This window comes from Grammomys surdaster, unplaced genomic scaffold (assembly GCF_004785775.1).
Source record: "Grammomys surdaster isolate TR1022 unplaced genomic scaffold, NIH_TR_1.0 125941, whole genome shotgun sequence".
NCBI classification, from domain to species: Eukaryota; Metazoa; Chordata; class Mammalia; order Rodentia; family Muridae; genus Grammomys; species Grammomys surdaster.
This window is the reverse complement of record NW_021620763.1, coordinates 1,954,434-1,968,528: the sequence shown is the minus strand read 5'-3', so window position 1 is coordinate 1,968,528 and position 14,095 is coordinate 1,954,434. Positions and strand designations below refer to the sequence as shown.

The 14,095-nt window shown below is 43.2% G+C and overlaps 1 protein-coding gene across 1 annotated transcript in view; it reads right to left on the bottom strand.

The window, feature by feature from the left end:
• Nucleotides 1-1,268: 1,268 nt before the first annotated feature.
• Slc22a15 (solute carrier family 22 member 15) overlaps nt 1,269-14,095 on the bottom strand; it is a 57,791-nt gene continuing 44,964 nt past the window's right edge. Inside the window, exons 9-12 of the mRNA XM_028752992.1 lie at nt 7,003-7,123; nt 5,197-5,269; nt 3,149-3,337; nt 1,269-2,855 (exon numbers count right to left, since the gene is read on the bottom strand). Coding sequence (XP_028608825.1) covers nt 2,775-2,855; nt 3,149-3,337; nt 5,197-5,269; nt 7,003-7,123 — 464 coding nt within the window. The 3' untranslated portion in view covers nt 1,269-2,774. The remainder of the gene's footprint in view (nt 2,856-3,148; nt 3,338-5,196; nt 5,270-7,002; nt 7,124-14,095) is intronic.

Here is a 14,095-nt window from a genome sequence, read left to right as displayed (position 1 = left end):
TATGTATTATATATAAGTAGTATAACCACAGGCAATAGCAATAGCCTGTAATGTTTTGTGTGTCTCTTGGACAACCCTAACCAACAACTCAAGAGAGGTATTCTCAGCCTGGTGTTGGACTTATTGCTAGTTATGACTCTTGTCAGCTCAGAAGGGAAAATTCTTATTTAAACTCCATGTGTTTATTTAAACGCTGATTTTCATGTATTATAGGTATTTTAGGTAGTTAATAGTATGATCCTTTATGACTTTTCAGACATATTTTACTGTTTTTTTAAAGACACTTTTAATGGACTACCTATACAAGGAAAATATGCTACCTACCAAATAAGCTTTCTGTGGCTTTGTACCATCAATATTCATTAGCAGCCATCATAGGGAATAAAATCCATCTTTACAAAGGCAGAGAAATAATTAGTAAACTGTGCTTAGAGGACTACCCAGTGAGAAGGAAAATGTAATAATGTATCCAACAAGAGCAGCTGACAGCCAACCTGGCCTTATTACATGGCATGTCATTCACACTGGGGTTTCTCCTTCTACCTCTTAGCTGGGAATTACCTAGACCTTCACTAACTCAGCCAGAAGCAGCAGGAACTGCAACAGCAGCAGGGCATGAATACATGGGAAGTAACGCCAAGGCACTGCTTTTTCCGTGGCTAGACTGATGGTTACATTTTCTAACTTCTAATATCAAATTTTCTCTAATGGGTTATTGTAGCTCTTTGTATTCTATTGTTAACTGTATCCCCTTAAAACTATTTTTATGAGAGGGTCTATGTGTAGCTTCTGGGAGCCTGCCCCCAGTTAATTCTGATTGGTAAATAAAGATACCAGCAGCCAATAGCTGGGAAGAAGAAAAAGAGGGGGTTTTGGTTTCCAGGGCTTGGGACCTTGAGGAGGAGGAAGAAGAGAGGAGCCATGCCCGAGACTGCAGGACAAAGGTACTGGGAGAGCACGGCCCAGAGGAGTGCTCAACTGGGTCAGGAGCAGCCAAGATGGAACATAGACATTAGTAAGTAGTAACTTGAAATTACCAGTGGGAGGTAGATTCTAATAACATGGAGGCTAGACAGTTGCCCAGCTATTGTGCTGCACAAGGCATATTAAATATAAAGAATGTGTGTGTGTGTGTGTGTGTGTGTGTGTGTGTGTGTTTCATTCGGGGACATAAAGCATTGAGTCAGGAAGCAACCCTGTGTTGGGAAATATTAAAAATAATAATACTACATGTTATGTTATATAAGGAGAGATCAAGCCAATCAAAATTATATATATAAATTTAGTTTTATTTTAAACACTTTATTTGACAAGAACCAAGAGTTTCTGGAAGCCCTTTTCCTCCTCTCCTAAAGAGAGCTGACCTCCATTTCCCAGAGAGGAGAGCAGCAGGACTTTGTACTTTGGAGTGTGGGACACTCTTTACTGGAATTTGCAGATGTGATGCTGGAGGGAGTTCCATAATCTTCCTGACAGCTAGACACAGGGCCACCTATGGGGTCTTCACTGCATCCCAGCCAGCCATTGTTATCCACAGTGGTAGAAACAGCTTCCCCATGACCAAGGACACAAAGGAAAATGATTTAAAAAAGGAACAGATGGGCACAGTAAAAGCCGAGACAACATGGAGGAGCCCAGGAACATATCTGGGGGCAAAGAATGCAGGCTTGCACAATTTCTAGGGGCATCTACAGAGAACCTTTCCTTCACATTTGTGTGCTTGCTACTCCCAAGAGACTAGCATACATAGAAATCCTAAACACACAGCTGCTTCCCTGGTCAGGAAGTGGTCAATTGCCCACATGTGGACTCCCGGCTTATATGCCTATTTGAGAGTGTTCAAGTTTTGTGAGAAACAGGTATTAAGTGTGATTTTGATTCATTTGGAGATCCATGGAAGCACTTAATGAAAACTCACCATTTTCTTAAAAAAAAAAAAGAAAAGAAAAAGAAAAAACCACCATGCCTTTTAAATAACAGGTAGAGACTGATGCAGGGCAGAGACCAAGCCCTGATATGCTGTGCAAATCCCTCGCTGCACGCTGACAACACTGTGAGACAGAATCTTCTCTTCAGTCATTTAAAAAGTGCTTAGTGCATCACTTGCTGACCACCCTCAGTCTGTAGAGTTTCGTTGTTGACTGGACATGATTTTGAAGTTATTGCTGATGCTAGAATCTCACAAAGAAAAACATTCCCCAGATGCTTCCAAGTGAGAACTGGAAAAATTGCACAACACAAGTGTCAAAGGGAGCTACCATGCCACAGTCAGTCCCTGATGACAGACAACTGCTCCGGTGACTCTGCCGTTTATTAGTGAATGACTCAGACTAAAGGCACAAGCTGCACCGGCAACCAGTGAGCTGGGAACCAGCCCATGAGTAGAGGGGAAGCTGGGAGCTCTGCACTCATCAGCCTGCACCAGAAGACCCCTGGTGGGGAGAAGCAAGTGACAGGGATGATGTGAAGCTTACTGGGAAGATGAAATCTCGGGGAAGGTCTGGCTAACCCTAGTAAAAGTGCGAGCAGTTTCACACTTAGGTCCCGAGGAAGGGAAGCAGCATGGGACACAATCCTACAAGGTGGATCTGAGCTGTGCGGCCTCAGTCCCAAACAAGTCAGCAATGACTCAACGCAGCGAGTTCTCCCTTTTGGAGTTGCTCCACCACCGCCTCTCCTGTCTGGAAAGCATCAGTGTGGGCTGAGTACATCTCTGGTGCTGAAGCTGGACGAGGCACTAAGGGGCTTCACTTCTGGGCAGGAATGTGGGCTCTTCACTTGATCATCTGTGTCTCCTCATCTGCATCATAGAACTCTTCCTCCTCCTCACTCTCACTGCTGGCCTTGTCCAGGGGCTGCAATGGCAAAAGAGATCTTATAGAAGAAGATCCTGACAGGCCTAAATGAGAATTACCACCCGGGCACTCACAGGGCAATTTTGCTGTTGTTTCGAGACAGGAACCCATGCAGACCAAGTTAGCCTCCAATTGCTAAGTAGCTGAGATCAACTCCTGATCTTCCTGTCTCCAACTCCCTAGTTCTGGGTTTACAGGGGTGTACCACCATTCCCAGTTTTAGATGGCTCTGGGGATCAAACCCCAGGGCACCTACATGGTCACAGCATGTGTCTCTATAGACACAGGTATACCTGTGGAGGATCCAAGGTCTGTAGAGATAGTGCTTCCTCCCCTAGCCTCCTGTATGAGTACATCTGAAGATCAGAAAATGTCTCCAGCAAAGGGCTGTTCAGAGTCTCTGGCAATAGCAGGCTCAGGAGGCCTGAGGTCAGGCCTGTGGCTCCAAACACGATGAAGGGCAGAGACCACTGCACGTCCTTCTGTGGAGACAGAAAGTAGAACAAAACCAAACAACCTATCAGCTTTTCAGCAGGTGACATCAACAGTCCTGTGACCAAGAACTGCCAGGTTTACTGTCTAGTCAGCGCCTTCCTACAAGAACACCACACACTACGTTCATTTGCTCTAAGACAACTATCCAGGGAAGTCACAGAATGTTTCCTCAGGTATGCTGAGATGGCCTAAGTGAGCCAAAGGGCTAGACAAGAATACGGACTAGAAGCATTGGACCAACCATGTCAGGTAAGGCATGACCATGACTATCTGTGAGCATGGCAGGCTCACATCAGCAGAGTTCACAGGAATTCTCAAGTCCAGCTTCAACCTGAGGTAAAAGTCTGCTCCATGCTGATCTCCATGTTCTCTTCATTTGACTGTCTGCTGATAATAAACTTTGCAGTGGTCAAATGTGTTATAATGTCATCATTGAGAGAGACCCAAGATTAAAAGTGTAGAAACCCAAAGAAAAAAGCCCTATGGCACACAGATTTGTTTCAGAGATTCAAAGGGTATTCTCAGAGAAAGTCAATGGTTTCTTCCAATGCACAGGCCCCTGACCACATTGGGCTGGCTCTGTCATTTAGGATATTTCTTTTCAAGATCCTCTAGAAAAGCTCTTAAAGGCAGTGTCAAAACTACAGTATAAGTAATATCTTAATGATATTTTATTATATGATAATAATACATTGTAATATAATACTCTAAAAAATATTTCAGGATTTTAACTCTGTGTATGTGTGTGCATGCATGGATGTGCTGGTGCCCTTGGCACCATGGTGTTGGAGCCTCTGAAGTTATAGGAGGTCATAAGCTTCCTGACATGGGTGCAGGGATCAAACTTGGCTTCTCTGCAACAACAGACATATTCTAAACCATTGAACCATCTCTTCAGTCTCTTTTATAAACGTTCTAGGATTTGGTGTCTTTGTTAGTGTGCTTGGGGAAGTGTCCTGGACTCTTCCAAAGGACACTGAATAACGAAGGGCCATTCTGACCCTCAGAAGATTCAATATCATGCTTACCACATGCCTGACTCTGAGACAGCTCAAGGCCCCATGCCTGATCTCAGAACTGTCTATCAGTTAAGACATCTATTGTCCCAGGGTTGAGACAGTCTGTTATTTTAGAAACAACCTTTATCATGAATGCTGGGTCTATAATAGCTTGTCCACTTCACAAACAGGGCTTGGGCTATCTGTAGGACCCTTTCTCTCAGATTTACTATACATGCCTGACAAAATCCAGGAGAGACCTTCAGGGGCCCCTAGGGCTTTCACAGGACCTGGACATTTAAGACCTGGAGGGTTTTAAAGGGGTCATTTGTTTCTGGACCCCTACCCTTGTTTTGGACTATAGAATTTAAGAAACGTCAAAGAGGATGGGGCATGTGTGCTGCCAGGTGTTTTTCTTCCTGTCCTCCGCCTCCCAGTAGTAAGCACATACTCAAGCTGAATCTAAAACACTTCTCATCTTTAGAGCTGGTGACAATGCCTACCTCTTACAGTGACCATGAGGGTTGCATGCAGTAACGTGTACTTAGCATAGAACCCAGCACTCCATAGAAGATCATACACATTAATGACTTCTGAATGCTGATGGGAAGGGGAATGCCAGTGTCACCAGACCCTCCAATGAGACCAGGTGAACAAAAAGTCAGTCACACCAGGGGTAAATGCCCCAGTCATTCACCCTGGTGGAGTACGGAGCTCTATGTCAGAAAGGCACAGGTTGGCATTTGTTCAGCTGCTCTTGGCTGAACTCACTCATTACCTCTCTACACAAAGCACAAGTGAGTGCTGAAGCAGAGGACCAAGAACAGAGACAGGAGGTACAAACCAACCAGGGAGGGGACGAAGGGAGCAATGATCCCACCAACTCGGGAGAACATGGAGCAGGTTCCGAGGCCAACGTTTCTGGAAGGCAGGAGAGAAACCAAATTAATTAAATAAATGCAGTCATTAAGTCTCAGCGGGACAATTTAAAGATCCTGGGTAGGAATAATACAATGAGCCCGACATAGTAAATTCCTAAGGAGAAGGTTCAGTGCCCCATTAGACTTTTCTATGAAGCTGAGGGGTTCTGTAATGACATCACCCTGTACGACAGCACTAGACACATGAGGCTTCTCAGCACTTGAATGTGACTCATGAGGATAAGGACGTGAACTTTTATTTTAAGAACAAGGTCTTGCTATGTCGGCCCTGGCTAGTTTGAACTGTGCCAATCCTCTTGCCTCTGTCCCCAAGCTCTTTGAACTGAAGATATGGGCCACCATACTCAGAAGAAACTGACTTTAAAAATATGAATTTATTTTTATATTATGTAATTGCTTTAACTGTACATATGTGTACCATGTCCAGGCCTTGTATCATTGCAGTTAGAAAGAAGATGTTGGATACCCGGGGGCTGGACTTTCAGACAGTTGTGAGCCTCCATGTGGGTGATGGGGATTGAGTCTGGGTCATCTGCAAGAACAGCCAGTGCTCTTTTTTTGTTTGTATGTTTTGTTTTTTGTTTTTTGTTTTGTTTTGTTTTTTTTGAGACAGGGTTTCTCTGTATAGCTCTGGCTGCCCTGGAACTCACTCTGTAGACTAGCCTAGCCTCAAACTCAGAAATCTGCCTGCCTCTGCCTCCCAAGTGCTGGGATTAAAGGCATGCGCCACCACTGCCCTGTGAGCAGCCAGTGCTCTTAACCACAGAGCTATCTCCAATGTTTATAATCTTAATTAATTTAAAGTCACATGAGGACAGCAATAGCCATGTTAGTCAGAAGATGAACAGAATGAGCATCTGAGCATGTCTCATGGGATGTAGTGAACTTAAGTTCTTCTGTCAGGTAAGATAGCCGCAACCAAGGGTTTATGATCCAAAATCTTTGACTTAAAAAAAAAAAAAAACTCAGCTAACTGTTGAAAGCCAGGTGTGTAAATAGGAAATGATGTGTGCATATTGTCAGGTAACCCAGAACAACATGAACAGTTTAGGCAGAAAAGGTAGCGAAGGAACAAAGAATTGTGCTATTTCCAGATAGGCTAGCCCTTCACTTCTGCCTCAGCCCTACTGTTCGCTTGGACAGCACCCCTGTGTGGATGGTGTAGCACCCAAGTTACTGAACGGGCTGCAGAGACAAGGATGAGAAGACACCAGCAGAGCAAGCTGTTTCTGGGAAAAGATTTCAGATCAACAGGTAGAAAGTACCTGTAGGCCTCTTGCTTGAGGAAACAGAAAGGGTTCTTTCAAATGCTCCTTAAGGAGACTGGCAAAGGGCTGGCACAGGGAGGACCAGCCCAGGGCACAGGAAGCAGAGTTGAGGCTGCAGTCCCATCCTGAATCTTTGCTCTTATCCTCATCAAGGGATATTAGGATTGAAGATGTTTTTTCTTATATTAACATGTACTCACTACCCCCCTAAAACAACCGACTCTGAAATGTAAGCAAGCCTCCAAGTCAATGCTTTCTTTTATAAAAACTGTCTTGGTTGTGGTATGTCACACAGCAAGAACAGTGCCTTAGACAATGGGTGATTAAATGCTCTTATGATTGGCATATGCTCACACAAAGGTAAGGAAGGCCATCTCTGTCCACAAAAGCACAGTCAAGAAATCCCTGATGGCATAAATGGGGCACAGCAATATGAGACCCATACCTGATGACAGTGGGGTACAGCTCAGAGGTGTAGATGTAAACAATGTTAAAGGCAGCACTGATGGTCAGCTTCCCCAGCAGGGACAAGGAGTGGCTGTTGACAACTGCGAACACACCTGTGTCTGAGGAAAAAGACAGTATCGGTGAAGTCCCCGGTTTTTGTGGGACATTCAAAACCTAAAATACCAAAATATTCCACTGAGGTGAGGGATAGTATCATGGAATTTTTGAAAGATGATATGACAATGTTCTGAAGAGAACAAAAGGTGAAAGAAACATGGAAAACCTTTTAATCTTTTTTTTTCCTCCTCAATTTCTTGCTTGGGTTATTGATAATTAGATTTAAATTTCTTAATCTACTTACATAAAATGTAAAAGCATTCCACTTTCACATTCTTACTAAAATACTATTGAGTATCCTGTGGTTCTCTGCTTATTAACTGGGACTCTATAGTTGTCTGTCTCCAATGAATCTCTCCCCTTCAAAAATCCACACACCTCTGCCTTCTAAGTAGCAATTGTCTCCTTGTGAGAAGAAAGCAGTTCTCAAGCTTTCTGTGCCTCCTCCTGTCACCAGCAACCTTGGCACTGAACTTCCTCTCTAACTCCCAGCACCCAGCTGGCTGCTTCCTCCCCTCAAAGTCCCCAAGGGCCAGCAACACTGTCTCAGGTGTAATTGCCTGTCTTATCGACACTTCTGACAAACAGAAGACCTTGTCCCCTCCTTGGGACGATGTGGCTCATGAGCCCCTCTTCCCTTAATATCTCAGTGACTCAGCTGCTCCTCCTGCACCACCACCACCACTGCCTCTGCCTCCCAGTCCACAGACCTGCATGTCTCAGGCGCTCTCTCGCCACTGCTCACTTTCCATCTTGTGTAGTTCAAGGTATTTCATGCTAAGGTTGGTGTCCTATTAATTCCTGTCTGACCCAGAATTCCCTGCGGGATAGGGCACACTGTTGATCACTAAGTATCTGTTGAGCTAAGAGGCACTGGGACTCCCACTGGCATGAATGTGGTGGGAAGAGTCTGTGTTCGCGCTACCTCAGCTGCCAGCGGAGGGCATATCACATACTCAGTCCAAAACCATGTTCCTCTACCTTAACATGATGTCATGAGATCAGGAACAGGCATCTTAAACAACGCTGCCAAGGGTTTGGGGGATGACCATGGCTGGTTTAAGTGGTCTATATTTAAGCTACAAGGTCTCTCGACAAAGAGCCCGTGCCTCCCAGCATCTGCGCCAAGGTAAGTTTCTAGGACCGTAATCTCACTTCCTCTACTAACAATTTAACTAGATTATTCACTTCACCACTTAAACCAATAACTAGGATACATGAGCCTCTCTACTATTTTCTAGAAAACAGGATCAAAAAATATTGAGCAGCATGGATGAAAACAGAACCGTGTAATTATTTGTGTAAACTGATGTTCCTCAAAAACATAACAAGCAAGACGCCTCTGCTGACGACTGCGTAGGGAATGCATTGTGAGAGCTTTGTATTCATGAGGAGTTAGAATGGTACAGATCATAGTCCGATCATCAGGCTTTCTTTAGTGTCATTATTCCCCACTCCTGTGTTTGATCTAATGTCTTTTGACTATCAAGTAAAGCCTTGGAAATATACCACTGTCTTCCACCAACTCCAAGGATAAGACTGTCACCAGAGAGTATCTGAAACCAGTAACAGAGCTGTTGCTTTAGTAAGTTTGTTGTAACCCAGCTGCAATTTGTAGACACATTTATTACTTCTTTCATTCTGGGGACAGTAAATGTTTATGTGACTGCTTCCTTAACAAACCATGTTATCCTGGGCACCCTGGATCTATATAGGTTCCTGGACACCATCAGTAATATTTGGCTCAAGAATAAAATATCTCTTCTTTTCTCTTGAGGTGTGTTAACTTTTAACTGCAAACGGCTGCCCTATGCACAGTAGCATCTTTCAAAACCACAGGAAGGCACCCTACATCTTTACTAACAGGACAGAAGATTGCCATCTGGAAATTTAAATTCACATGGAGCACACAGACACAATCATCTAACCTCCAACAGAGTCCAAAGCAGCAAGAGGATTCCCACGTGAGGTGGAAGACACCTCCAGCACTAGCTCATTTGGGAAGGCCAAAGCCAGTCCATCTGCTGCTTGAACCTTCTCTCCTCTGCTCCTGCCAACACACCTGCAGTCACTTCATCAGGGGGAACCCACCTCTCCCCTAAGATGGCTTATGTCAATAGCAGACAGCTTTCTTTGTTAAGGTTCCTGCTTGTGCAGCTGCTGGGCTGTTGGCTGTGTTCCGGAAGGCTCTGCAGCCACTGAGCGGTCCCCTGCCTTCCTGACCTACATTCCTAGTCATTTGCCATGAATGGTCACAGTGTTGTTTGGGGGAAGAAAACAAAGTGATTTAGAGGGGGAATTAAAATGAAATTACAGTTTTTAAAAAGTAGATTTGCATAACGCTTGTTTCTTTCCACATACTGAACTCCACAAGGTCATAACTTATCTCGCACATTGCAGCGTTGAAGGACAGAGTTTTCAGGACTTCCAGGAGCCCTTCGGAGCCATCAGAACAAGCATCTCTTTATTTATTACTGAGTTATTTATTATTTGTCATTTATTACTGAGTTATAAGACCCCATTCTCTATTTTTGATTCAATATCTTACCATATATATATATATATATATATATATATATATATATATATATGTATGTATATATATATGTGTAATGGATATTTTCTCCTAGTCTGTGCTTTACTTTTTCTTTAAGTTGTGTTGTTTTAAGGGACTCATGTTTTCTTTGTTGCTCAGGTTGGCCCTGAACTCCTGGCTCAAGCAATAAACTGTTGGTTCCAAATAGCAAACTTCAGCTCAGTCATGCTCTTCTTTCAGACAATGATAAGCATAAACCAATCTGTTTTATTTTGCTGTGTTGTAAGACAGACAAGGTTATACAGGTAGCCAAGGCTGCCTTTGAACTTGCTTAGTGAAGTCACCAGGTGTGTTTCCCTCTTTCTCAGCTTGAGTCCCTATCCTGTCTTCTCACTGTTACGTTGTGTTTACTGGTCTGTTTCTGACCATGTTCCATAGAGAATGGGCATCCCAATGACAGCGAATAGTATTCACTCTTTCAGTGGTAAATGCAGCATTTGCTAGATCCTGTCTTCAGGTTAAGGAAATTCTCTTCTTCTAGCTGCTAATATTTCTTACGGAGGATGTATGCTAAAGTCCAGACACTACATTTCCTGCCTGTACTGGATTATCATGTAACTTTCATTTTTCTTTCTGGGCGGTGCTTGTACTTGAGAGGTAAAGCTTGCTTTTGTTTGATTTAGTCCTCAGGGTAACTGATGGCCTAATGTGAACTGCTGGGAAATCAAATGAATTGGAATTTTTTCTCATTTTCGTGTTTTATAGAACCTAGACGCAAAGCCATTGGGGCTTGCAGTTCTCTGTGGGAATGTTTCTAACCTCACATTCAACTTCTCTACAGCAAAGGGCTGCAAAGGTCACCTGTTTGCTTTCACATGGGCTTTCTTGGTTTGTTTCTCTACAGACTGGACTAAACTGATGTACTAGTGTAGGAATATTCACGATGTTTTCTCGTTAATGCCTAAGGCTCCTTCAGTGATGGCCCCATCTTCATTTCTGATATTTATGATCCCTGTCTCCTAATTTTTTACTAGTTTAGAGGTTTGTTAATTTTAACTGGCTCTAAACCACAGGATTATGGCTTCCTTGATTGTCTCTGTCGTTTTTCTGTCTTCCTTCCTTATATTTATCACTTCATTCTTCCGCTCGCCTTTTTCTTCACTTGGCTTTCCTTTGTTAGGGTTTATCTTCTAGAGACAGAAGTTGAGATTACTAATCTATTCTCTTGATTGTTGATAACTATATAAATCAGTCATATCTAAGCATTATAAAATTTTCTACATGTCATGAGTTTTGATATTGTATATTTAATTTATGGTTTAACTAAAATTTCTTGTAACTTTGTTATTTTATTTGACCTGTGTGTTTTTAAAAGAGTGTTGTTTAGTATTAAAATGTTTAGGGTTTTTTTCAGATACATTTTATTATTGATTTCTAGTTTAATTCTATTCTGGTCAAACACTACTTTTATAAGTCTTCAATATTTTCAATTCTCTTTGCTTATGCTCATGGTCCCGACTATGGCATCTTACCAGATGTTCTGTGGCTTTTCAAATGGAAGCCATGTTCCCTTGCACTAGGGTAAGGTGTGTATGAATTGGCTGGGTTGTGCTTGTTCAGTCTCGATTTTCTACTTTTTCAATCAATCACTGAACCAGCTATTGAAGAATCAAGTCTAAGTTCTGCACAGTTTTGTTTTGGGGACTCTGAATGCTTTATATGAGGCACACACATATACGATCCTTACATGGTCACTAAAAGGCCATTCTTCAAACATGTATTTACATTTTTATCAATTTATGAAGCTCTTGGTCATCATTTCTGCAGATAATATTTTCCCCTGAGACCAAAATTACAAGTCAGACCACTTGATATTTTCCCGCAACTCACTGGTGCTCTGTTAGAGTTTACTCATTTTTGTTTTAATTTTATGGTGAATAGGTTTTTTTATTTTTAGCTATGACTGAAATCCATGGATCTCTTCTGTGGTATCCAGCCTGCTGTCGGTCTCACCTCTCTATTGCTTTTGCATGCTGCATGCTTCCTCCTGAGCTATTCTGTGTATGTCTTTTTAAAGGCTTCATTTTCCTGTTCCTTCCAAGGATGCTTTCTGTCTAAGTTAAGCACATGGACCACAGTTACAGCCGCTGCTTGGGTGTTCTGGCTTCCTAACACTTGTGTACAGCTCTGGGTTGTCTCTGCTGATTTCTCTCCTTGCAGGAGGTTTTCTCCTGCTTATATGGATGCCTGGAAATTCTGACTGAAAGCTATGCGTGACTGTTTTCTGGGTAGGTGCTGGGCTCCGTTAGTGCATCAGAGAGTATCTATGATGCAGCTCAGTTACTCAGAATCAGTTGATCCTCAAGTGTTGTGTTGAACATTTTGGCAAACAGCTTTCACGTAGGTCCTTTACTTTTGGTCCAGGTTGTCTTCTCTAATGGTTAATGTCTAGCTAAGGGATGCACAAAGCACTCATGACCCTCGGTTCCAGTGATGGCGCTACCTGCTGTTGTCTGATGATTTCCTCCACTCCTATCTGGTGATCCTTTTCACTTCTGTTTCATTGTCCTCTCTACTCCTGTCTGGTGATCCTCCCCTCTCCTATCTGGTGGTCCTCCCAGTCCAAGGTCATGATCTTCCCCACTCTTGTATGCTGGTCCCCCTCAGCTCTATCTCATGGTCTTCCCCATTCATATCTGATGATTCTACCCAATCCTATCTCATGATCCTCCCCACTCATGCCCAGAGGTCCTCCCCACTGCTGCCCGACACTCTTCCCCATTCATGTCACTCCATCCTACTCCTGTATGTTTTCCTTCTGTTCTCACGAATTTCCTTCACTGCATGCACAGAGCCCAGAGGATGTTTCTGAAGATCTCTGGAGGTCTTCCTCTGTGTGTTTTACTCCCTTTCTTAATATCTATCTCTCAATGTTTTGCCTAGCAAATTGTAGCCATGCTCAGTATCTTGTTCTTTGATTCTTTGATTGACCCTGAGCAAGGACCCTCTTGGAGCCTGCCTTTGCTTAGTGTCCTCTTGGGGATCATTGCCATATGCAGCCTGTTGTCCAATGGCTAGATATTAACAGTTTAATGTATGTTTTTTAGTTTTTTAAAAAATAGGTTTTATGTTTTAAAGTGGGAAGATAGATGCTCTCTTACAATCATGGCTGAAAGTCCAAGCACTTGTCAGTTCTCCTGTGGCTTTGTTTTTCATTATTTTTGGATCATTAAGTTCCCTCATTAGATTTCAAGCTGTCTGAGGCCAGGAAGTGGTCCTTGGTTATAGGCAGGACCTTGTATTCATAGATGCTGGAGAAGCTGGGACAGAGATGGGCAGACAACTTTGAGGAAGGAAATGGGACATATTGGCCACTCTGGGGAGTAAGTGCACACATTCTTCAATTTTAGTGCTGCTGCTCTGGCACATGCTCACATCTTCCAGAGAGACCACGGCTTCCACGAGCCTCACCTACAGTGGTCAGTGCCACCCTAAGGTCAGTCTTTTCAACCCAGCCTAATCCCCACCAGGACTGCCATTGGAGAGTTAAGAACTGGCCATAATCACACAGCGCTAATGTCCAGACACCACTGCTTCACCGTTTGAAATCACAACGGTCAGTGCATCTTTATCAGAGCACAGGCTGTGCTCGGAGTCAGGGATAAAAATCAAACCCCTCGCTATAAAGCTGGACACGCTACCTGACCAGTCTAAATTTTAGTTTCCTTATGTGGTAAGTGACAAATAATGACCTTCTGTATATGGAGAGAAGCCAGCACTTAGTCAACACTCCAAATGGCAATTTATATTGTAAGATTAATTAGGACCCTCCTCTAAGCAAGCATACAAACCAAGTACAATGCCTGCTGACCAATCTGTTTTTAAAAATGACTAAGTGGCCCTGTTAACATTGCTAGGGGAGAACACACCAGGAGGCCAGCCGGGAAGGAAACACATGGATAGGAAGCTTCTCTCTATCGGTGTCGAAAGTTTTTTGGATTTTGGAACATTTTAGATTTCAGCTTTTTAGATTAGGGATATTCAACTTATAATTATAAGTCACAGGCTGCAAGATACTAAATATCTTGTTTTTAGCTTGTTTTCTGTGTCTCCTAGAGATATATTGTCACAGTATTCATAAATGCCCCTGAAACTGAGAACCACAACCATATGCAGATGCTCAGAAGAAGCCAGTGGGTAAAAGGGCACCTGAAAGGCAGAAAGGGGAGAGAACAGGTGTGGATAGTTGGTAGAGAAATGCACAGAAATAAGCAAGAGCACAGTGGAAAAATGAGCAGGAGCACGGTGGAAAAATGAGCAGGAGCACAGTAGAGCAGCAAGCAGGAGAGCATGGTGGAGAAATGAGCGGGAACATGGTGGATAAATGAGCAGGAGCACAGTAGGGCAATGAGCAGGAGCACGGTGGAGAAATGAGCAG